General features: G+C 55.3%; 9 protein-coding genes across 9 annotated transcripts; 4 read left to right on the top strand and 5 right to left on the bottom strand.

Annotated features, from left to right (window-relative positions):
* Nucleotides 1–200: 200 nt before the first annotated feature.
* Nucleotides 201–1794, bottom strand: IWZ02DRAFT_47283 (galactose-binding domain-like protein). The gene is made up of 2 exons (XM_066768977.1): nt 1529–1794; nt 201–1469 (listed from the first exon to the last, which is right to left on the bottom strand). Exons 1-2 carry the CDS (start codon nt 1698–1700, stop codon nt 484–486), a joined length of 1158 nt encoding a protein of 385 aa, XP_066620313.1. The 5' UTR covers nt 1701–1794; the 3' UTR covers nt 201–483.
* A 319-nt stretch (nt 1795–2113) lies between these two features.
* On the bottom strand, nt 2114–5493 carry IWZ02DRAFT_458097 (magnesium transporter ALR2). Its single transcript, XM_066767988.1, has 4 exons — nt 4889–5493; nt 2834–4834; nt 2526–2780; nt 2114–2350 (listed from the first exon to the last, which is right to left on the bottom strand). Exons 1-4 carry the CDS (start codon nt 5251–5253, stop codon nt 2332–2334), a joined length of 2640 nt encoding a protein of 879 aa, XP_066620312.1. The 5' UTR covers nt 5254–5493; the 3' UTR covers nt 2114–2331.
* A 455-nt stretch (nt 5494–5948) lies between these two features.
* On the bottom strand, nt 5949–7168 carry IWZ02DRAFT_47278 (Frag1/DRAM/Sfk1). The gene is made up of 3 exons (XM_066768976.1): nt 6494–7168; nt 6290–6448; nt 5949–6232 (listed from the first exon to the last, which is right to left on the bottom strand). The coding sequence occupies exons 1-3, from the start codon at nt 6991–6993 to the stop codon at nt 6160–6162; spliced, it is 732 nt and encodes a 243-aa protein (XP_066620311.1). The 5' UTR covers nt 6994–7168; the 3' UTR covers nt 5949–6159.
* Nucleotides 7169–7397: 229 nt separating this feature from the next.
* IWZ02DRAFT_458091 (DSBA-like thioredoxin domain-containing protein) lies at nt 7398–8675 on the top strand. Its single transcript, XM_066767987.1, has 2 exons — nt 7398–7896; nt 7960–8675. Exons 1-2 carry the CDS (start codon nt 7853–7855, stop codon nt 8546–8548), a joined length of 633 nt encoding a protein of 210 aa, XP_066620310.1. The 5' UTR covers nt 7398–7852; the 3' UTR covers nt 8549–8675.
* Nucleotides 8676–8710: 35 nt separating this feature from the next.
* Nucleotides 8711–9068, bottom strand: IWZ02DRAFT_492708 (uncharacterized protein; the record flags this gene model as incomplete). The annotated part of the gene is made up of 2 exons (XM_066769870.1): nt 8711–8859; nt 8930–9068. 2 exons carry the CDS (start codon nt 9066–9068, stop codon nt 8711–8713), a joined length of 288 nt encoding a protein of 95 aa, XP_066620309.1.
* Nucleotides 9069–10993: 1925 nt separating this feature from the next.
* Nucleotides 10994–11813, top strand: IWZ02DRAFT_359561 (DOPA-like domain-containing protein; the record flags this gene model as incomplete). Its single annotated transcript, XM_066764328.1, has 3 exons — nt 10994–11064; nt 11317–11507; nt 11569–11813. Coding segments are annotated over 3 exons (507 nt in total), but the record flags the coding sequence as incomplete, so codon positions are not given.
* A 131-nt stretch (nt 11814–11944) lies between these two features.
* IWZ02DRAFT_458080 (uncharacterized protein) lies at nt 11945–14644 on the bottom strand. Its single transcript, XM_066767986.1, has 3 exons — nt 14293–14644; nt 12576–14131; nt 11945–12519 (listed from the first exon to the last, which is right to left on the bottom strand). The coding sequence occupies exons 1-3, from the start codon at nt 14312–14314 to the stop codon at nt 12241–12243; spliced, it is 1857 nt and encodes a 618-aa protein (XP_066620307.1). The 5' UTR covers nt 14315–14644; the 3' UTR covers nt 11945–12240.
* A 407-nt stretch (nt 14645–15051) lies between these two features.
* On the top strand, nt 15052–16831 carry IWZ02DRAFT_435284 (uncharacterized protein; the record flags this gene model as incomplete). Its single annotated transcript, XM_066766429.1, has 2 exons — nt 15052–15247; nt 15294–16831. 2 exons carry the CDS (start codon nt 15052–15054, stop codon nt 16829–16831), a joined length of 1734 nt encoding a protein of 577 aa, XP_066620306.1.
* Nucleotides 16832–18480: 1649 nt separating this feature from the next.
* Nucleotides 18481–20232, top strand: IWZ02DRAFT_458075 (xylose isomerase-like protein). Its single transcript, XM_066767985.1, has 3 exons — nt 18481–18887; nt 18947–18983; nt 19035–20232. The coding sequence occupies exons 1-3, from the start codon at nt 18743–18745 to the stop codon at nt 20059–20061; spliced, it is 1209 nt and encodes a 402-aa protein (XP_066620305.1). The 5' UTR covers nt 18481–18742; the 3' UTR covers nt 20062–20232.
* The last annotated feature ends 1329 nt before the right edge of the window (nt 20233–21561 follow it).

The following is a 21561-nucleotide window of genomic DNA, read 5'->3' as shown; positions in this document are numbered from 1 at the left end:
GTCGGCATTGCATGTTTTTGGGACGTTGAGGCTTCTATCATATACACATAACTGGTTTGTATTACTTGACCATCGTCAAATTACATGAGTCTCCATCGCAGTCCGAGAAGCCGGAGGAAAGGATTCATGTCATGTCAGCATGAAAGTAAAGTCATCCGCTGGGTACAAAGGCAGCTGAACGACCTGTAAAACATGCAGTTTTCTTCTAGGGACCGTATAACCGGGATGGCATCGAGGAAATGTTTCCAGCTCGGTTCAATTGGTCCCAGACTTTGATATTCACATGAGGAGAAGGGAAAAGTTTGTTGTCCAATGACTTACCTTGCAGGCATTGGAAAGGATCCAACTCAGGCTGCGCTGGGGATGTGCTGCGCACGTCGATGGCCGCCATCACTTCCACATGATGATCATGTCGACTGGTTTGCAAAAAATGAATTTCACACCGGGTATCTCCCTATGCTCGTCCACTTACTCCGTCCAGCTTTACCAAGCCCTCCTCTTTCCAAACACCCTCAGACGCTTGACGCCGCCGTCGGGAATGATGACCAGCTTGACGTGCGAGTACGCCTTGACCTTGACATCCTTGAGGGCCTCCTCGTCGTACTCGTGCTCCTGGTCCGGGCCGGTGCCAATGGGCTCCAGAATCTCGACCCAACCGGCGTCATCGTGGCCGGGGTCCTGCTGGAATTCGCCCGCAAAGATCTGGACCTGCTTGGGGAAGTTGCCGCGGAAGTGCGCCGTGTCGACGACGATGCGCTCGATTTCTGCCGGCGTGCCCAGCCGCACAATGGTCCAGTCAATGTGCTCGCCGCGCGTGCGCTTCGTCTCCCAGCCGTCTCCCATGTCGACGCCGCGGCCCGGCAGCAGCAGGTTGTCCTTGGTGCCAAAGTGCTGGTCGGAGCAGGAAATGGCAACGCCGCCGTTGACGGCCGCCGCCAGGTCGAAGGCCGTGTCGAAGCTCTCGGGGAAGACGGGCACGACCGACCCGAAGAGCCTGAAGCGCGCGATGCCGCCGTCCGGAAACATTTGCAGGCGCACGTGCGTGTATGCCTTTTCCGTCTCCTTGGCCAGCAGCCAGCCGTGACGCTGGCTGGGTCCGCACTCCTGCTTGGACAGAATGGTTTCCCACCCGCCAAACTCGGGGTCCTTGACCAGCTCGTCGGCCTCCTCGTTGCTTCCGGCGAAGAAGCCCTGCACGGCGATTTCCGGCGCATGGTTGCCGTCGAAAAAGGCCGTGTCAATTTCGACGCCCTTGACCTTGCCGCTGGCCACGCCCAGCTTGATCACCGCCCAGTCGAACTCCTCGGGGTTGTGCCGACGCGTCTCCCAGCCATCGTACCAGGCTCCGGCGTGCGTGAAGACGCCCGGCCGCCGGATGGGCGCCTTGGGGTTGATCAGGTTCTCGGCTGCGGCGAACCATTCGTCGGAAACGGCGAGGACTTCGGAGCCCAGCGGCTGGGAAATCAGATCTTGGTTGGGTCGGCCGTCAGCAGGTGAGAAAGGATCGAACGGCTGCTTTATAGAATACCGATGCTTTTGCCCGAAAAGGTCTTGTCAATGTTCTCGACCTCGAGCTTGGTGGCTTCTTCGCTGCCAAAGCCAAACATCTTGTCAGATTTTTTCTCGACGAAGGTTCTAGATGCAGAGGAGGGCGCCTGAGGCTCGGAGAGGGCAGAGGAAGTGTGGCTCTTCGGTGGCATTGGTGACGTCCCGACTGTAGATATAGCTGGCGGCCAACTCTAGACCTGTGCATTCGACGGCCCGTCCGTTGGCGGGGCCCCCTTCACCGCTCGGTCCCTGCCGATACGGCCACCACCAGCTCCATTTTTGGGGCCATTACTCGATTGAATCGACTTGACTGACATCAAACAGACGATGCGGAATCAGCGGTCGCGGCGACGACTGAGGCTGTGCAGGGCGCCATTGGACAGTGTGCGGCTCGAGCATCCCACGGAGTTGTCGAGTTGTGGCTGGGAAGTGGATGATGGGCTCGCTCTCGTAACCGCAACACAGGCCAAAGACCCGTGCGGCGACCCTGTATCTGTTGCGGTGGCCTGAAAGGTGGAAAGAGCTGGCGAGAGCCATTGCAGCCGTGGGTCCCCTTCTGACGCCATTGTGGCAGAGATGAAGTCGAGGATGATGATGCCATTCTCAACTGCTTCCCTATGACGCTTTGTGCGTTCTATTTTTCTAGAATGACATGACGACTGGATCAATACAACACCCCGTGAATCCAAATCTATCCAAGTTCCAACCCCATGCATCCGCAGCCAACCCGCCCAACCGACTCCTGCTTTTTGCAGACCTTTCCATCTATTACTTCTGCTCGAGTTAAACAATTTTGTAGTACCTAAGAGAAATTAGTTTGCATCAGACAGAGTGAAACCGGACAATATGCACGCATAATCAAGATCTACCCACCACGCCGTCATGAAAAGATCTAAAAATCCGCAGTAAATTGCAAGCATCGCGAAAGGGGGGTATCGTAAGACACAAGGCGCTACAAGAAGACCATGTTCAGGTACCTTTTGCAGATGAAGAAGCACGACACTCCAAAGAGGACTAGGAATGCCGTGATTCCCCAGAACCACCAGAGACTGTCGACGTCTTGGCCGGGTACGAGCACGTTCATGCCCCACATGCCCGTGACAATGTTCATGGGCAGCACAATGGTGCCGAGGACAGTCAATTTGCCCAGCACGTCGTTGGTTTGCTCGGCGCGCTCATTCATGCGAATGTTGATCTGAGCCAGGTAGTTTCCATGGGCGCGGGAAAGAAGGCTGGACACGAGTCAGCTCAGCACTACTAGTAAGACGGGCATGAGGATACTGACCTTTCGTAATGGCTCAAATTGCCCGTCATGGTCACAATGTGATCCTGAATATCACCCAGGTAGAGCCCAATCTCAGTCTTGGGAGCCACCTCCCATTGCTCGTTGCATCTTTTCGCGAAACCCTTGATGACATCGGCCTTGTTGCCCAACAGCCGGTACAAGGCCATGACCTTCTTCCTCGTCTCTCCAACTCTCCGGAGCATGTTTCCTCCCGAATTTCCTGTAGAAATGTCGCCTATTTCAGACTTCTTCTCCATGTCTTCCTTGGACTTGATGCCCTTGGGCTTGTTCAACGTGGTTTCCTCGGGATTGTGCAGTCGAAGGATTGCATCGTCAATCTCGTCAACCTCGTCCTCAATGCTTTGGATTAGAGGTGCGTAAGCGTCTGTGATATCGTCGATGATGGCATACGCGATCCAGTCAGAGCTGAGTATCAGATAGTCGCTCAACTGACGAATCCGACGTCGTACATTGGCCATGTGAGGGGTCATTGAAAAGTGGACGCTGATTACGCCTTCGCGGAAGATGATGAAGTAAATGTTCATGGGTTCCATGAAGTCCTCGCTGTTGCTGTCTTGTTCGAAAGTGCGATAGTTGACAAAGTAGTAATTGTGGAAAAGTTCAACTTTTTCTCGAGCTTCTTGCATCATGATGTCCTCGTGTGTCAGCGGATGGATGCCAAAGGTCCGAGTCAGAGCCTTCATTTCAGCCTCTGTTGGCGACATGACGTCGAGCCAGAAGACTGGGCGCGCTCCAAATCGTTTTTCTTTTTGTTGCGGGGTTATAGAATGGTTTGGCGTGGTCTGGCCGGTTTGGTCTCCAGACAAGTGGGTCTTGTGGTTGCTGAGTCTGGAACTCTGCCTCCGGAGAGACTCCCCACCAGGAGATTGTAATCTCCTGTCACCGCCCATGACTTGGGAAGGCACCTTTGAGAGAGGTTCTGGTTCATCCTCGGAGGAACTGTCATCGGAAAGAACCGGGGGTTCGGGAATGAATAAGTCGCGGAAAGTTTGTCCTTCCTGGAGCAGTTCCGACAGAGTATGACTGTGGAGGGTGCTCTGGAATTCCTCATTGAAGTATGTGAATCTAAAGGGCGCGTCGTCGTCTTCACGGTGCCACACCCTCTTTTGTGGCCGGAGTCGTCCGTCAACCAACAAAGGCTCGTTGACTTTGCGTGCGCGGATTCCTTCAATGCTTCTTTGCTCCTTCTCCTCTGCAGCCCATTCCGCCAGCACGTTGAGATTTGGCCATGGCTTCTTTCTCCTTCGACGGCCTCTCGCAGCGCCCTCTGTGTAGTGGGCATATTCCTCCCGGCCAAATTCAGACATGAGGTCTGCTGGAAAGCATACATCCTTCTCCGCTGGATGCTCAACAGAAGGACGAAGTGCATCTGTTTGCGAGTGGTCGGAGTGATAACCATGGTTTGCGTCATCTTCGTCAATGTCGATCAAGATATCGCGATTTGGTCGATGATCCGAGTCTCGAGATCTCTGTCTGTCAAGGTCGCCAGTGAGCATTACATCGTCAAAACCTAGGTCCGGTTCCAAATTGGGACTCGTTGGTACTGATGGAGGATTGTTGATGTCATAGTCGTCTCCGGGAAGTAGTTTGTGCTGGTTGGGGCCAGGCCTAGAGCCAGGCCTCTTCCTGGTCGAGTCGGATTCTCGCGACGTGGTAGATTTTCTTCGAGGTCGTTCGCTGAAGCGTAGTCCTGGGGACGAGCCAATTATCCCGCCAAACCCATTGGTGTTGAATTTAGGGCTGTTCCTCCTGATTAAAGGAGTGCGATCGTCCACACTATCTTCTTCAACTTCCTCTTCAAGGGCTCTACCAGTCCAAGATTGCTTAGACCTGCTAGTATCCGCCCGTCGAACGGGAAAGGGGTAGGCTTGGGACTGTCGATGAACTGGAGAGTTGCGGTTGAAGGGCAGGGTGGCCCGAGGGCTGTAAAAGTTGGCCTGCATGACGCTCGAGCGTCGGACTGGCAACGGTCCTTGGTCGCTAACAAAGTTAGATGGATAAAGACAAGGTCAAAGGGTGGATCGGAGTACTCACCGATGATCCAGTAACGCCTCGCTCTCCAGGCTCGTGTTGCTCCTGTTTTGGCCCAGACGATAGAAGCTGTTGGTCGCCGCCTTTTGTCTGTTTACATCTACCAGCGATGGTCTTTCAGGTTCAGGCGCATCGGAATGAGCATCGTGGTCCGATGGCGGGGCAGCAAAAGACTGGCGCCTCCTCCTCTTCTTTCCACCGCGGTTTCTCTTCTTCTTGGGCGCGGTTGGAGCAGAAGCGTCGCGAGACGATTGTGGAGCTGTTTCAGAGGATGGCTGGGCGACATGTATCGCTGGCTGCAGAGGGTTTGACGTGGCGGGCACCGTTGAAGCCGACGAGGATTCACCAGATCGGTCGTTGGACGCCATTGGGAGTTGCGGGCGTCAAAGGACGCAGATGCGGCGAGGGTCCAGAACAGGCAGCGTGGGGGCAGTGCTGCCAGAGGAGGAGCAGTAGGTAGAGGGAGGACAAGGTGGAAGCATAGGGAGGTTGTTGGAGTTGGAAGAAACAGGCGGGCTGGCTCGAGAGTCGAAGTTCAACCAACCTCACTAAGCCTAGGCCGGGTTGACGTAGGTTGCTGGCTCGAGCTCGAGCTCGCGTCCCGTCGGGCTCAGTCCAAACTGCCAGGATCACCGGTGTGCCGGGGGATTTGCGTCGGATGGCTCCTAGGTTTCCCCTCCATCCACCGATGCACAACTATCGCCTCTCTTTTCGAGTCAACTTTGTCTCTCGAGACCAAGGTGGGGGGTTGGCTTTGCTTTCTGCTGGTTCGCGTGCCTCGTTTTCCTTTCCGTCTCCCAGGTCACAAGTGGCACACTACGCCCCACGCCTGCGTCAAACTCTTATGGGCTAGAAAAAGTATCCAGGACTGGCCTCTTCGTTGCGTCATCTGGCATTCTTGATGAGGAACCGACTATTCAACTTCGTCATCGTCGACCAATCCACCGCGTGATCCCCCACATCTTGTCACATCACCGCTTTGGGGACTCCACGCTGCGTCGTCCGTTTTTGGCAACGCTGCATTTGCCATCTTGAGGTTTGCATCTTTGTCAATCCCCGTCCCAGCGTGAGACTGGTATGTTGGTCACAATGTTTGGATAATCCACGGGCTCAGTCCACAATGGATGTCAAAGAAATTCTCTAACACTGCCGCGCCCAGTGTGCTGCTATGGTTTACAACACTCGGTGTGAGCCCTAGAAGTGACATTGGGAAAGATGCGATTGAAAACAAAGTTCCTTTTTTTCCTGAGTCTACCTTCACACCAGCGACCGGTCTAGACAGAGCTGCCTGCCGGCTCTTGCAGTAGAGGGTCACGCTCTCTAGCATCAATCCCTTCTGGCGGAGCCCTGATGATCATGTCAGCAGCTTTCAGCCCACAGGACGGCATGGCCAGGCCAACTTACGCAACAAATCCCACAAAGCCTAGCATGTAAAGGCAGCCAATGAACGCCATTACCCACTCGAGAACACCGGCAGTTCTCCAGAACGAGATGTACATGAGCGCCGTGAAAAAAACGCCTAGAACCACCTCAATCGCCACTATAGTGGCACTCGCAGAGCAACTTTACGTGGTTAGCAGATGCTACTGGAGCAGGGATGATCCGTACTAAAGCCGCAGCAGGCGGAAAGGAGAAGGCCTCTTCGTCTGGTCAAAGTACACCAACGTCGTCGACAAAGCCGATAGCGCCAGTCCCGAAAAACACACACGCAATAGGACACGGTGCTCCTCGTGGTATCGAAAGGTGTCCATGATGGCCAACAGGACCAGCCCAAGTCCGGCGACTACTCCGGAGACCATGGCAAGCACCGATGTCCATTTTTTGTACCAGAAATCGTCGATGCCGTACATACGGTGATCATAGCGTGCAAAGTGGACGGCACACACTGTTCCAATGAAGGCGACGGCTGTGATGCAAGCACCAAGAAAAATGGGCTTCATGTCGAACGCGGCGATATCTGATATGAAGGCAACACAAGGGTTGCTCTGGCCGGGGTACCTTGGGAGACCTCGTGCAACCCATCTTAATAACAATGACAAATGAGTAACAAACCAGGCGATGCCAGAAATCAAAGGGAGTAGCCACAGGCGATGGAGAGGAACACGCATAGTCGAGGAAAATCCGTGACGCCGCACGCAAATGCAAGGAAAACGAGTTGAAGATGGGCTTTTCGAGTGGCACAGGCGAAAATTCGATGTTTAAGAAACCGATCAGTGAGCAAGGCACACGAAACCTGCATGTGCCGGTCAGGTCCAGTGCCGCCCTTTGCGATCGGCTGCATCATCAGCAGAAACGATAATTTGAAAGGAACCAAGAAAAATCGAAAAATTGTGCATAGCCTATTCTGAATCCTGAAGCTGTCGTGGGTGAGGTTATTTGGAGGCTTACTGTGTTGCGGATGACGGCAGATGAGTTGAATTCTCCTTGTCATCATCCTTGACAGATGTCTGAATGCTCCTCAGTAGTCCAGAGCAAGATGACTCGAGTGCTTTCTTCTCGGCTCGTTCAATGGTAAGAATACATCGCGTCTACCCTCTGGCTTTTGTTGTTGCCGTGCAAGGTGTTTTGTCACTGTCTGGCTGAACAAGGCCGGCCACGATATTTCCGCAGTTCCTTGCACCACACGTCCTCCATGGCAATGCAACGTGATACCAGGCATCCTTACTGATACTTCGACACCAGCTTAATTCTTCCCAAGCTACGCCTCCTAAACGCTATAGCCTATCCATCACGATGTCGATACCCTTCCGCTGTCTCAGAACTCAGCTTTGTCATGGGAGCCACCGGATCTCAACGGTGGCGACTTCCGATGATTGATTGGTAATCGACGGCATGCCACAACAGCTTCCTGGAACTTCCAAAGCTCTCGACAGTCTATACCTCCTCAAGCTCGTCTAAACAAACGCCGGAATCGAATCAACTTGCAAATTCCCAGAAAGATCATCCAAAGTGGCTCTCAAACGCGCAATGACACACTTCAAAATCGAAATTGTCTCCGACACTGTGTGCCCGTACGTTCCAAGCAGAGACACAACACCCTATTGCGCTCATGTCGCTAACTAAGAATGCTTCAGATGGTGCTACGTGGGCCACCGCCGTCTCTCCAAAGCCATCGCTCAACACCAGTCTCAAAACCCGTCCGACACCTTCGCCATCACATGGAAGCCCTACTACCTTGATCCCACGGCCCCGAAGGTGGGCGAAAACAAGCTTGAACGCTACCAGCGCAAGTTTTCCGGACAGGCGGAAGCCCTGCTAGAGCGCATGACGCAGATGGGAAAACTCGAAGGCATCAATTTCAAGTGGGGTGGCAAGACGGGCAACACTCGCGACTCGCACCGGCTGATCGAGCTGGGGAAGCAGAGAAACAAGCAAACCAGGGTGGTCGAAGAGCTCTTCGCGGCCTACTTTGAGAATGAAAAAGATATCACCAGCCACGTCGTGTTGCAGGAAGCGGCTATAAAAGCAGGGCTCGACGAGGCCGAAGTCAAGGACTGGCTTAGCAGTGACAAGGGTGGCAAGGAGGTCGATCAAGAGGTCAGACAGGCACAGCTGAGGGGCATCTCTGGCGTACCAAACTTCACCATTAACGACCGCTATGTTGTGGGTGGAGCTCAGGAGGCCGACGCGTTTGTCAAGCTGTTCAGCGAATCCAAGGAATAGTTCGTGTGAGAGCGAGGTCTGTTTCGATATGAGACGTGATGATGATCAAAAATAAATTACGCTCTTGAAATAATCAGGCGAATTGACGTTAAAGCGGTGGCCTTATCAACGTCCAAATACAGACACATTCCCAATTCTTGTCGAAACATTCTCTGTATCTTTCTATCCAGTCTTGTTGGGTTCCTTGTTCGACGAAGTAGGCAGCTGCTCTTTCAGTATGCCCCTCTGCCTCAAGCCCTCGATCCTCTTGGCCTCTAGCTTGTTCTCGCGCTTGAGATTGATCCCCCACCATATCCAGAAGAGGCCCATACCTGTGGAAAAGTATCAGTCGCTGTTTGTCCTTGCTCCTGGAGGCTTGATGGAGCTGTCGAGTTTACTTACTCAGAAGCATTGCGGCCATGCCCCCAAACATTACGCCAAGCTCATGTCCAATAGAAGGGTAGTTCACGAAACGGTGCGACTGATCTTCTCCCCCGCTGCTGGCAGCACCGGCACGCTTGACGAGCTGGACGACATCCATGATGATTTGCGGTTGAGGTACTTCAACAGCGAGAGGTTCGAGGAAAACCTAAGTGGATGGTCGCAGGACGACGACGTCGTTTTTCAACAGTATATATGGACGAGCGATGACGAGCCTCTCAGAAAAACAATTTGACGACAGTTTTTGTGTCTTTGCTATGACGCGAAGACGAGGTATACAAGCGGACAGGCGTGAGAACAGACGGCTGATATTTCCCAAGACTTTAATGGCTCCACTTTCAACTTTGTACCCGCCAGCTTCGCAGCCTCCCCTGTCCGCAACGTGACTATGCGCAGCTCGGCCTTGCTTGGCCGGTCTTGGGTCCAACTCAACATGCGGCCTCACTCGCATCAAACGGCGTCTTAGCAGACAGGGTAGCACGAGCGAGCTGCAGCCCATGCCATCATTGGCAGAGACCAAGCAAAGGCCAAAGCGTCGACAAGCACAGCGACGAAACTGGGACCCCCAGAGCCCCATCAGCGCACTAGACGAGACAAATTTACCATTGTCTTTGGCCTTCCCGCTGCCTTTCGGCGCCTTGTCCGATCAGGAAGGGCAGAATCGAGTCAATCTACGGCCCTCTGATTGCAGCCTTGCTTTGCCCATGACGTCTCGGCGGAGGCCTTGGCGACGCCGCGGCCCAGGGCTGGGCATTGCGCTCTGTGCGGTGGTGGGCGGAGGCGGAGCGCATGAGTGCGGGGATGGGAGGATGCGCTTGGCGGGCGTCAGACGGAGAAAACGAGTCGAATCGTTCTCATGGTGGTGGTAAGAGAGGTGGATAAGAGGCGTTCGATTGCTACGGCGGCGGTGGTGGCATGATGGTCCCTTAGCCCTCAGCTCAGACCATCAACACTGTATCTGCCTCGTTTCTTGCGCTTCTTTTCAGCTTGTCGGCCTTAGGTTCTTTTGCCATGTTATCTCGCTGTCGAAACGCAGCGGCTTCTCGCCAAGCGGCTCATCGTGCGATCAAGCTCAGGCGTAGGTGACTTGGTCGGCGGGCCCGGTCTCAGCGCGATGCATATTTTTTTCTTTGGCGTTTCTTATTCGTGCCGCTGACGCTCCCGATGATGAGTCTTCTCGATGAGCAGATGTCGGCTTCGCCTGAAGCCTTGACGGATGTGCTGCGCGCAGAATAATAGAATGACCTGAAAGGTCGAGGAGAGGGCGTGGAATCATTCCGTCGCGGAATTATGGCGTGGTCTGTGCGATTCGCTGACTGAATGCTCCAAACGACTGAGAAACGTTTCCAGAGCCATCTGCCTTCGCCATAGGTCTATTTTCAAAGAAAGAAGAGAACATCAAGCTCTACTTGCAGAGCAAATCTCAAGCGCAAAGAATATCCTCATTTAATCGGAGCGGTTGCGCTCGCAGAAAAACACCCGAGCCCGCCCGGAACCCCTCCGCATCATCCACTCAACTACACACCAAGACCGACCATCACCTGCATCCTGAAGAGCACACGGCCATTGAGGCATCCAAAAGCTTATTAAAACATCAAATTCTGTATTTCTGCACTTTACGGCTTTCTTACGGAATTAAGATAAACACAAACGCGACTGACAAATCCATTATTGGTGACTTGGTCCCTAACAGCGCAAGCCCTGCTCGGCTTCGGGAACGCCCGTCTATCTCCCGCATTGCATCAGGTAAGCAAGCCTGACGTGCTGCCAGACCTACTTACTGCCTGTCGGCTTTATATCTTGTTGCTAAACTACAAGCCAGCCCATCAAGCATCTTGTTCATCGTTGCGCAAGATCGATACCAATATTCCTTCTTGCACTTACCTGATTCCTCCTACAACTTCTGCTTCTTAGCCATATCCACTCGCGTCTTTGATCTTTCTACAAGAGTAGTTCTGAGAGGGAGCTGCTTGAAAAAGAGCTTGAGGTTGAAATCTTTTTGCATGGAAAAGAGTTGGGAGAAATATGGCGGACCCGTCGTTGTACACTTATCCGGATCCTCTTGAGGGTTATCAGGGGCTTCCGCCGTTGCCTGAGTACGTCGTCTTCCCAATTACTCTACTCTCATTTTTCTTTTCCTTTTCGATCAAGAATCCACAATAGCCTACAGCCATTTTCTCTTTCAATCCTTTTTGCCGTTAAAGCAATATCTCCAGCCGCTTCCCGGAGAAAAACGTCAACCGTCACCCCTTTGTCACCCAACCTAACCTCCTGAATCAACAACCCCCTTCCCTTACCCTTCGTCCCCACCTTCCCTTCATTCCCACATGCTTATCACGTAAACACAGCGAGCGCAATGCAGACGGCAAATCATACGTCAACCCGCCGGCCGCCGCACTCAGCAGCGCCTACGACGTCTTCACCTCGCCCATCACCAACGGCCCGCGCGGCGGCTTCGACGTGCACATCTACTTCTACCAAACAGACGCAGCCCAAGTCGAATACGCGACGCGGCTATGGGAGCGCGTACGACGAGAATGTGAGTCAAAAAACCTCCCCCCTTACCTCCCTCTGACGCACAGCCACCACCACCCGTGCAGTCCCCGAACTCCGCACCTACGCGCTCTTCCCGCGCCCCATCGGCCCGCACGTCGTCGGCATGTTCGAAGTCAACCTGTTCACGCCGGTGCAGTTTGGCGCCTTTGTCGCTTGGCTCGTTGTTCATCGCGGTCCGCTGTCGGCGCTCGTGCATCCCAATACGGGCGATGATTTGCGAGACCATACGCAGCGCGCGACGTGGCTCGGTGAGCCCATGCCGTTGAATGTCGGCTTGTTTCGTAGGATTGAGGAGGAGAGGAGACGGAGGAGGGAGGAGGAGGAGAGGGAGAGGGAGAAAGAGAAGGGGAAGAATGGGGAGGGTAAGATTTAGGGGTTGGGGGTGGGGTTGAGTTGGTGGATGGTGTATAGTGTGGTTCATTCAATCAATTTAGTTTTTTTTTTTCATTTTCTGCCCGCTCTGTTAACGCCCTGTTTGAAAGAAGTACCTATCATACACACTGGTCACCATGCCATGCCACGCTCAATGACTTCTCCTCCTCAACTGCCTGCTCGCTCAATCGCTAGGTCGCTGCAACGCAATGCCGGGCCGCCAATGATGACAACGATGCCGCTGCAAATGCAAACAACGCAAATATTTCGTCCTGAGAGGGAAAAGAGCGCACAATCAAACTACTGCCGACGGCTCATCCACCCGCTGTCTCACGGTCACGCGTTTACGCGACATCCTTCATTTCGACGTCTCCGTCGCCGTCCTGCGGTTGCGTCCGGGCCAGCCATCCAAACAAGCCCCATAGGCCGCAGAACAGCTCGACCCGGTCGTCGACGCTGAAAAAGTCGTACCAGCGCGAGCGGCGCAGCACGGGCCGGCACCACGCAGGGTCGGCGGGCGGAGGCGATGGCAGTTCGCCTGTTTGGAGGAAGTCGAGGTACGCGGGGTGCACGTGCAGGTGCAGCAGGGCGACGTGGTGGTTGAGAGAGGAGAAGGAGAAGACCTAGGAGAGATTGTCAGTCCGATGAGTTGATGTGTGGGTTGGTAGGTGGCACTCACGTCGTCCCACTCGCTGCTCTTGTCCTTGCCGATGGCTTCGTACTCGACCTTTGGGTCCCAATATCCCACACCCGGCTTCAAGTCCGCCCATGCCTCGGCGGCCGTTTTCTTCTTGGCCGCCGCTCGCCGACTCGACGACGAAGAGGAGGAGCCTCTGCTACTCGACCGCTCTTCCTTCTCCGGCGGGCCGTCGTTGTCACCACGGCCCTCGCCCACCTCGCCGCCAGGCCCGCCTCCCCAGCGTGGCACCGTCGTCCACCACATGCCTTCGCCGGGCTTGCGCTCCACCTTGCCCTCGCGAGCGCGCTCTTGCGCAATGCACAAGATGCTGCCAATCTCGCGAATGGCGTCGAGCAGCGCCTCGCGCTGGCCCGCCATCGACTCGGTGTCGTCGGTGAACTCGACAAAGTCTGCGCAGCGGATACCCGCCACCGGGCCCTGCACGATGCCCTGTCGCGCCTTGCCGCGGTCCGTACTGCTCTTCCACACGGCCGAGCTCACTCTCACGGGAACCCGCAGCTTGTGGATCTGCAGCGCCGGCGGCCGCCGGTGCGGGCCAAGCGCCAGTCCGTACTGCCACGAGAGCGGCTCGAGGAAGCCACGCACCGTGTCGGTGCGGTAGCCTTCTGGCATACCGCGGCCGTTGCCGATACGCATGCCCTTGTATTTGGACTGCGGTGCCGTGGACTTGTTCTCGATCCACTTTCCGTTGACCAACTTGGCCCGTACTTCGGCGACTCGGGTTGACTTTGGCGGATGACGCTTCGCTGGCCACGCCTCGTTTGGCTGTGAAGTGTCTGTTTCGCGATTGGAATCCTGCGTTTTGGCCTTTTTGCGCGGCTCCGAATTATTGGTGTGGCCTGCGTCCTCCTCTGGTGCAGCTCCGTTTTCTCCACTGGTTTTGGCCATCTCACCCGCCTCTCCTTCTTTGCCAGGTGTTTCGGTTTTTTCTGATTCAGCTTCATCATCGACATCCTGCTGTTCCTCTGGCAGCGGGATAAACATGTCTCGACTCGTGTCCCAGTAATAGGCCATATTGTCCAGACCCTCCCAAAATCTTCTGAAGTGGGCAAGGCGAGGGGGCTTCTTTTCTGGGTCCTGAGTCCGTGTAAGGGCGCTAAATGCATGATAGTTGTCATTCAAAATCTCCTTGAGGCGAATGGTGAACTCTTCCCGGCCCGGATACTCTCTGCCATTGCAGAGAAGACGCTTCGGCAGACGATTGTCCTGGGAAGAGTCGTTTGCTGCTTCCACGTTCCTCCATGACTCTGGCGGGAGGTAGGAGGAAGCATCATCTGGCAGGGCGGAGAGAATGTCGGAGACTCCATGGACGTGGTCGAGTTTAATGTTCATGGAAGCAAAGAGATTAGTTGTGATATCGACGGGCCTTCTGATGCGCGTAAACTGGCGAAACAAGTCTGGAGCGTCGGCCGGCGAAGTCCATAATTTGGGCTCTGGTTGATTTTCAGGGTTGAGGCGTGGAAACCTCACGGGCGTGGGTTGGCCAGGATCGGCCCGCTCTTTGTCGGGATCATGTCTCCCCGCAATGAGTGAGGCTGCCCCCGAAGATGTCAATTTTGGAGGTGTAGAGGTGAAAACATGGGTCACGTGAAAAGCGCAGCACCTCAGGGGATTGGTGTGGCGCAAGAGGGCCAAAGTGGTGGAAGAGCGGGCTGAGGGGGCGTCTCGTGGAAAGCAAGAGCGGGGAATGACTTACAGCTGGAGCCAAAGGCAAACATGGCTGGACAAGGAAGGCCAAGGGAGGTCGGGTGGAGAGAATGTTGCGAGGTTTCACACGAGACGTAGACGGCATTGAGTGTCCAGAGGTGCGGCACAGTCAACGCACAAGCAGCAGCGCGGATGATTTGGCTGTTCCCGTCCGCTGCGGTGCGTAGGAAGAGCAGGCCCGCCCAGTCCAAATCCTGTTTTGTATCAAAGATGGGGTGGATATCGATGGATCCGATGGATTAAGGTTTGATGGAATGAGTAAGGTACCTACCTCATAGTCAGCGCTGTCGGCCATGGATGCGATGCAGCTGGTCCATGTCATCGCCTGCAGCGGGTGCGCCCGTTCCTTTGCTTGCCTGACAACCACCACAACCACCACAACCACCACCACCGCCGCCACCACTACCACAACACCATCGGTCACTTCCCCATGTCATACTCCGACCCTCGCCCATGGCCCAGACGCGCCCCAACATGTCGCATCAGCGCCGGACGAGCCTTGGTCCGCCTGACGATACACAGCCTGCGGCGCTTACAGCCAAGTCGCTCCTCGACGCCGAACCCTGAAACCATGCGAGCATGATCTTTTCTCTCCCTTTTTCCATTGTGCTGTGTTTTTCCCATGAGCCAGTGCAATCTCCTATAACCCATCTTCCTCGTCTCCCGCGCCGACGCGTCATTGCGTTTTCCCTGTTGCTCGCCATGTACACAGCTGTCTTCAAGCTGCTTGCATCTTGAACCTGCATGGATGGCCACTCCTCCCAGTCTCTTTACCACGGTCAACGGGAAGCGTTGTACCAGAGTCCCAAGAGTCACCACGACCATCACTGCCGGCGGGAGTGTAATTACCTCTATCCCACTTTTGGTTTTTCCTGTTCTGGCTCTAACATTTTTCCAGACCGTGACATCTACTGGCGACCTTTCCACTACTGCAGCCTTCTCAGGTATGCTTCTTTGCGCCGTGTAGAGTCAACTGGCTTACAAAATAAGCTTCTACTTCTCTTTCACCGGCTCCCACCGCTACTGCGCAAAATGACGCTGGTCGTAGTCTTTCTCCTGGGGCAGTGGCCGGTGTCGTTCTTGGGTCTCTTGTTGGCGTCATTCTGGCTGGCCTGCTGCTTCTCTGGTGTGTGAGAAAGACGAGAGAACGTAACCGCGTCTACGAAATCACCGAAAAGGTCTCTGACAAGAAGACGGGCGGTTCACGATTCGGTTTCAACTCCAGTTCTGCCAGTTCTGGTCTACGCGAACATCCACCCAGCGTCAGCTCGCCGTTCCCCTTTCTCAATTCCAGTCGCACGTTTCGCGCAAATCGCACAAATGGCCAAAGCCAGGACCGTTTGTCTGCTGAATCCAATCAGTCATCCGTACAGAATAGGTCGGCCAGTGCACCTCTCATGAAAAGTGTTCAGGAGGTCACAGACAGCTTCAAGAGGCGCATGGGCCGCGAACGTCTTCCATCCATCGACAGTGTTCGGTCGTTTCAATCGGCTTTCCCAGTTGAGCTTCCTGTTGCTTCTTTGGATTCATTTGCTGACTTGAACCGCGTCTCCACCCGCATCGCAAACACGGGCGACGTGGGCCTACCGAGAAGACCTGACAATGCCGTTCCTGGACTTCCCAGTCGCCCGACGATTGGGGTGGCTCTTGGTAATGGCGGTGACGTTGAACATCCGTTCCTCGACTCTCCCGACGGCGTGGAAATATCTCAAGGACTACGCAAACTTGTGTCGATGGAAAGACTCCGGGGCAAAGCCACTGTTGACGAGGCAACCCGTCCTCCGGACCTAATTAGGCCCATCAAAGGAAAAGCAATCATCTCAGGAGAGGCAAAGTCAGCCGACTCACGCAAGCAAAAGAGTCCCGAGTACTTCCCTCGAGACTCAGGCTACACTTCTCCTGCCCATCGCTCAGCTGAAGTGGCACCTCTGAAGATTGTCCGCAAGTACTCGCCTTTGACGCAGCTTGCCAACAGCCCAGCTACTTCGGTGGAAGACCCAGACAATCGCCCAGCCAGCATATTGATTCTGCCTCCCTCCCGCACCGAAAGCTACGACACAGACAACCGCCCATCTGTGATTCCTCTCCCAAGTGGTTCAATCTACTCGCGGCCACTGCGAGGCGTTCCCGCCAATGCAGAGGAGATCCGCGGGCGACCTCAATTCCGAGGGGCAAGCCCCAAAAGCAGCCGGACGAGCAGCAGACGCAACTCGTACCTCGGACAGCGCCCACAATCCCGGCGCCGCAAAAGCGACCCCTTCGACCTTGACCGTCCAGAAGTGTTGGGTGATTTTGCCGACGGCTTCGTCATGGCAGCGACGCCGCGCCTATCGCCCGGTGAGAACCCATTCGGTGACGACGCGTCGTTCGTTGAGTCGATGCGGCCGAGGCGGTCGAATTCTCGCAGAGCAGCTGCTGGGGCACAAGCTGAGGCGGCGGCGGCAACAACGCGCAGAGTTTTTAAAGCCATCGTACCCAGGAGCCCGCGGAGCCCCAGGGGCCCTTGGACGGCGAGTACAGCATTTTAAGCTCGATCGATGCGTTAGAGGTATGAAAGAGTAAGGTTCGGATGGAACAAATTTCAAGAGAGGCGGCTTTCTTGATGACCTCAGCCTTCTCATCTACGTTCCCTTGCGTCTGCTTACGGGTATCGGTTGAGTTGGGCCTGTCTTCCATATTCATCACACTTTATTTTTCTTTGACTTCGCTTCTCCTACACTCCTTTGCAAACTTTTCCCCGATCAGAATTTCCTCACCTTGTTACTCAAGACCTATTGACACTTTACGCCGTTACGGAATTCCACGAAAATTTTCCCATTACTCAATTTAATCCCGCACTTCATTTATTCAACCCAAGAGCTGGTGGTACGAGGTGGCAGACTGGGCACCCAAGACGAGAGACCGCCAATGATGGAAGTCTCCCTATGGTGCATAGCAAGAGGAAAAGTCGAAGAGTGGGGGAAGCATGAAGAAGCGGCTTTGCAGCGAGGAAAAAAGATGCGACAGACGCCGATACATAGACCAGAAGAGAAACTCGAGTTCGGCATCATGTCCACCGCAAAAGGGAAAGGAGACAGGAGGGAAATTTGACCGTTTACCCATGCACTCTTGCATCTCCGGCCGTGTGATTTCGCCCAACCCGAAGCTTCAAACGCGATTGACTGGAACGGTTGTGGCAGTGCCGTTGCTTGACGAGGGGAAGAAAATGGTGATGGTGTGGCGCTGGTGCCGCAGCAGGCAGGCGCCAGTTTCGTGTGAGGTTGTAGCAAGTATTATAGTAGCCGGCGTCTACCAACACCGGCACTTACTTTGGAGCTTCCGACCCACTCTTCTTTGGCTCCATGGAATGACTGCTCCAGATGTGACTCTAGAACATGGGCACAATAAAGACGACAGAGATGTAGGCGAAAATTGCATTTTAGGACCGACGACTCGACAACTCTTGATACCACCAACTACAAACAGCAGCCTTTCCCTTCCATCTCCAACCTCCTAAAAACATCTATACAGACCAGTTGCAAGACAAGAAGGAAATGTACGCACACACACGCGTCCACGCCAGCCTCCCAACCAGCAACAAGGGCAGGCAGGGCAAGCACGGCGACTACATCGCCCCGACCGCAAGGGAAGGGCGAGCGGCAGCACTGACATGCGAGTCCATCTGGGGACCCGAATGACCGTCACGGTACGCGAAGGGTTCCGGCCGGTTAAGTGAGAGGTCCCGTGGTTTTGTTCTGGATTGTGTGAGAAATGAAAGTCGTTTTGAGGACGCAGGGTCTGCTGCAGTGGTCTGTGCGTCGCGCTGCGGTCCGGGCGCGGGTCGGACCAAGTGGCGGCGACTGCTCAGTGCGCGACGCGTCCAACTCGACTGGACGTGAAGTCGCGATTGGCTTTTTAATCAACGAACTACATACGTCGACACGGCCTTGGGACAACATTGCAGGAAGACCAAGAAACACAATTCCATGTTCACAATCGCCCGAGCTCTTCACCGTCGACTTCTGCTTCCTCGCGTCTTCCCATACGCCACAAGCGGCAGCATCATTCACCCAACTGTCTCTGCTCCAATCGCATCCATGGCAGACCGCTCGCGACAAGCCAGAAGCACCGCCTCGACGACGCGCAAGCGCGGCGCAGAGCACCACGACGACGACGACAACGCCGCCGCCGCCAGGGAACCCGTCAAGCGCACCAAGAGAGCGACACGCGGAGCCGCCAAGGCCAATTACGCCGAGGAGAGCGCAGACGACGAGCGGCCGGACGCCAAGGTCGATACAAAAGAGAGCACGGCACCGAAGAAGAGCGCAAGGGGGAGAAAGAGCAAGACCGCGGTAAAGGACGAAGATGAAGCTGGAGTAGAGGAGGAAGCGGAGACAAAGGCGGCGCTGAAGAAGCCGGGACGCAAAGCGAGGGCGCAGGTCAAGAAGGAGGATGAGGCGATGGTGGACGGTGAGAATGGCGCGGCGGCTAAGAAGACCAAGCGCAGGACCAAGGCGAAGGGTGAGGAGGAGCCCGCGGCACCGTTTGCCGAACGGACGGTGGGCCATTCGTTCAAGATTGGGGCTCATGTGAGCGCTTCTGGGGGTATGGTTGCTTGAGAGTGTTTTGCTACGGGCGGCGAGGACGATTCTGACTGCTACCAGGTGTGCAAAATGCTATTACGAACAGTAATCAAATAGGGTAAGTTGTCTAATCTCAGCTAGTGGTAGAAACATCTAATGGTTTGGGCAGCGGCAACGCCTTTGCGCTATTCCTCAAGAACCAGCGGAGATGGACGAATGCGCCTTTGAAGGAGGAGACTGCTATCATGTTCAAGGCTGCGTGTAAAGAGCACAAGTATGAGAGTGAAAAGGACGTCGTCCCTCATGGATCATATTTGGTCAACCTAGCCCACGTAGACCCGGAGCGAACCCAGCAGGCATACGACTCCTTTCTGGACGACGTCTCGCGATGCCATCAACTAGGCATCAAACTATACAACTTCCACCCGGGCAATGCAGCCAGCTCAACACGAGACGAAGCACTCAAGCAGCTCGCCAGCAACCTCAACCGCGTCCACGCAGACCCATCAACAGGGAGCGTCATCACGCTGCTCGAAACCATGGCCGTCTTCACAGGCAACACAATCGGCGGCACATTTGAAGAGCTACGCGCCATAATCGACCAAATCAGCGACAAAACCCGCGTCGGCGTGTGTCTCGACACCTGCCACGTCTTCGCTGCTGGCTACGACCTGCGCACGCCCGACGCCTTCAGCGCCGTGCTCGACAAATTCGATCAAGTCATCGGCCTCGACTACCTCAAGGCGCTGCACCTCAACGACTCCAAGGCGCCGCTGTCGTCGGGCCGCGACCTGCACGCCAACATCGGCACCGGCTTCCTCGGCCTGCGCGCCTTCCACGCCCTCATGAACGAGCCGCGCCTGCGCGGCCTCCCCATGGTGCTCGAGACCCCCATCGACGTGCCGGACCCCAAGAATCCGGGCAAGACGACCGAGGACCGCGCTGTGTGGGCGCGCGAGATTAAGCTGCTCGAGAGCTTGGTCGGCATGGATGCCGAGAGTGACGCGTTTGTTCAGTTGGAGGCCGAGTTGCAGAACAGGGGGAGATCGGAGCGCGAGCGCGTGCAGGCGCAGGTTGATAAGCGTGAGGAGAAGAAGGGCGGCAAGCAGACGAAACTGAGCTTTGGGAGGGCGAAGGAGGAGAAGAAGAAGAAAGGCGACGAGGAGGACGGCGGAGAGGGGAGTGAAGAAGAATAGTGGTGGATAGACGGTTGTACGATATTGGTGTTGATACCAGCAGATGGCATACACAGCAGCAGCCAACTGCCCATTGCATCCATCCTCTGCTTTCTACATACGCTACCCGTCTCGATGGAGGATTCCGCCTTCCGCCCCCGACCACCCCGTGCCAGTATCCAACCCCTAGGTAGCCGCCTCCCCTGGCCTCGCGCCAATCCTGCCCCTCCCCCCCAATGCCCCCCTCAACACGAGCGGCAAGACAAACCAAGCTTGGCAGGCAGGCGTCCTGAAAACCCAAGCCCCAGAGTCTTGGGGTCCTCGGGCCCTTGGCATAAGCGACGATCCCGTCTTGGTCGCGTCGCACACAGACAGATTATTGGCCTGACGGACCGCAGTCAATCATCATGATGGGGCTGTGCATTCGTGTGTGTGTCGTATCCGTGAAGTATGGAAGGAAGAGTGCGCCAAGAGGGTGGGGAGATATTTAGGGGGGTGAGGGGAAAGGTGAGGGGAAAGGTGAGGCAACAGGGACGTTTGTAGGTACTTATGCAGGACTGTGAAGTTAACGAAATATGGAGATTGGCTACGGTGGCTACAGAAGTACTCGTGCCGCATCTACTGTGGCAGGAGGACGAGGCAAGGAATGGAACCTGCAGCGCCCAGCCAGCATCTACACTCACTGCCTCCACACTACTGCACCACCATCCCCACCACACCATACCTACCGACGTTCAAGACAGGTCAAATCCACATGCATCAGCTACATAATGTTCCCAACTCGACTCGACTCCTAGACGCCGCAAGCGCGAGGAGCGAAAAATGCAGGACAGACATGTAGACTACGACCGAGTCCAGTATGTGCAGTGCAATGCAGTGTTGCTGCTGCCGAGGAAACAAACGAGCAGCCAGGATGGGAGGAGGACCGACCAAACCAACGGACCAAACAATGCCGGGGGCGCGGGCGGATTCGTAAGACGCGGTGCTCATGTGGTGTGGGGGAGCGCGTGGCGTGGGCCGTGGGCAGGGTGGCGTAGTAACTCGGCGCAGCGCAGCGTCGCGTTGCGTTGCGTGGCGTGGCGGGTTTGCGTTGGCATGCACGCAAGCGCGGCATGAGCATCTAGGTACCTGGGGAGAAGAAAGGAGTGGTGAGTAAGTAGGTGGAGTAGAGGGCGCCAGCGTGTGTGAGGCGGAGAGCAAAAAACGGGGCCAGGAAACGGCGTTTCGGCGGCAGCGTTTTCAAGCTGCTTAGCATGAAGACATGTTTCATCAGCAGAGGGTGTTGATGGCCTTGTGGAAAGAAGCCTTGGTGAGGAAGTAGCAACAGCGAAGAGATCTTCTTTGAATCGACCGATACGATACGTACGAAGGAAAGAAGCAAATAGGTATAATTCCGAAATAGAAGACCAGCGGTGCCTGGAAGGAGGGGAAAAAGGAAACGAGTTTCGTTTGAAGAAGCAGCCTGAAAGGCGGGCCTTTCCTCTCCTTCCGCCTGTCAAAACGCTCGGCGCACGTTGCCCT

Source organism: Phyllosticta citriasiana (genome assembly GCF_038021145.1).
Source record: "Phyllosticta citriasiana strain CBS 120426 chromosome Unknown IWZ02scaffold_11, whole genome shotgun sequence".
NCBI lineage: Eukaryota > Fungi > Ascomycota > Dothideomycetes > Botryosphaeriales > Phyllostictaceae > Phyllosticta > Phyllosticta citriasiana.
This window is presented reverse-complemented; position numbering and strand designations above follow the sequence as displayed.

What these genes read in the sequence shown, in the direction of transcription:
- IWZ02DRAFT_458075 (XM_066767985.1), top strand. Translation starts at nt 18,743, where the DNA reads ATGGTGGACGGTGAGAATGGCGCGGCGGCTAAGAAGACCAAGCGCAGG. An exon ending in TCATGTGAGCGCTTCTGGGG is followed by an intron (nt 18,888 to 18,946) that starts GTATGGTTGCTT and finishes GACTGCTACCAG; the next exon opens with GTGTGCAAAATGCTATTACG. An exon ending in ACGAACAGTAATCAAATAGG is followed by an intron (nt 18,984 to 19,034) that starts GTAAGTTGTCTA and finishes TGGTTTGGGCAG; the next exon opens with CGGCAACGCCTTTGCGCTAT.
- IWZ02DRAFT_458080 (XM_066767986.1), bottom strand. Translation starts at nt 14,314, where the DNA reads ATGTTTGCCTTTGGCTCCAGCT. An exon ending in GTTTGCCTTTGGCTCCAGCT is followed by an intron (nt 14,132 to 14,292) that starts GTAAGTCATTCC and finishes CTTCGGGGGCAG; the next exon opens with CCTCACTCATTGCGGGGAGA. An exon ending in AGAGCAGCGAGTGGGACGAC is followed by an intron (nt 12,520 to 12,575) that starts GTGAGTGCCACC and finishes AATCTCTCCTAG; the next exon opens with GTCTTCTCCTTCTCCTCTCT.
- IWZ02DRAFT_458091 (XM_066767987.1), top strand. Translation starts at nt 7,853, where the DNA reads ATGACACACTTCAAAATCGAAATTGTCTCCGACACTGTGTGCCC. An exon ending in GTCTCCGACACTGTGTGCCC is followed by an intron (nt 7,897 to 7,959) that starts GTACGTTCCAAG and finishes AGAATGCTTCAG; the next exon opens with ATGGTGCTACGTGGGCCACC.
- IWZ02DRAFT_458097 (XM_066767988.1), bottom strand. Translation starts at nt 5,253, where the DNA reads ATGGCGTCCAACGACCGATCTGGTGAATCCTCGTCGGCTTCAACGGTG. An exon ending in GAGGCGTTACTGGATCATCG is followed by an intron (nt 4,835 to 4,888) that starts GTGAGTACTCCG and finishes TAACTTTGTTAG; the next exon opens with CGACCAAGGACCGTTGCCAG. An exon ending in AATTTGAGCCATTACGAAAG is followed by an intron (nt 2,781 to 2,833) that starts GTCAGTATCCTC and finishes ACTCGTGTCCAG; the next exon opens with CCTTCTTTCCCGCGCCCATG.
- IWZ02DRAFT_47283 (XM_066768977.1), bottom strand. Translation starts at nt 1,700, where the DNA reads ATGCCACCGAAGAGCCACACTTCCTCTGCCCTCTCCGAGCCTCAGGCG. An exon ending in CTTTTCGGGCAAAAGCATCG is followed by an intron (nt 1,470 to 1,528) that starts GTATTCTATAAA and finishes GACCCAACCAAG; the next exon opens with ATCTGATTTCCCAGCCGCTG.
- IWZ02DRAFT_47278 (XM_066768976.1), bottom strand. Translation starts at nt 6,993, where the DNA reads ATGCGTGTTCCTCTCCATCGCCTGTGGCTACTCCCTTTGATTTCTGGC. An exon ending in TTCCGCCTGCTGCGGCTTTA is followed by an intron (nt 6,449 to 6,493) that starts GTACGGATCATC and finishes AACCACGTAAAG; the next exon opens with TTGCTCTGCGAGTGCCACTA. An exon ending in GGCTTTGTGGGATTTGTTGC is followed by an intron (nt 6,233 to 6,289) that starts GTAAGTTGGCCT and finishes CATGATCATCAG; the next exon opens with GGCTCCGCCAGAAGGGATTG.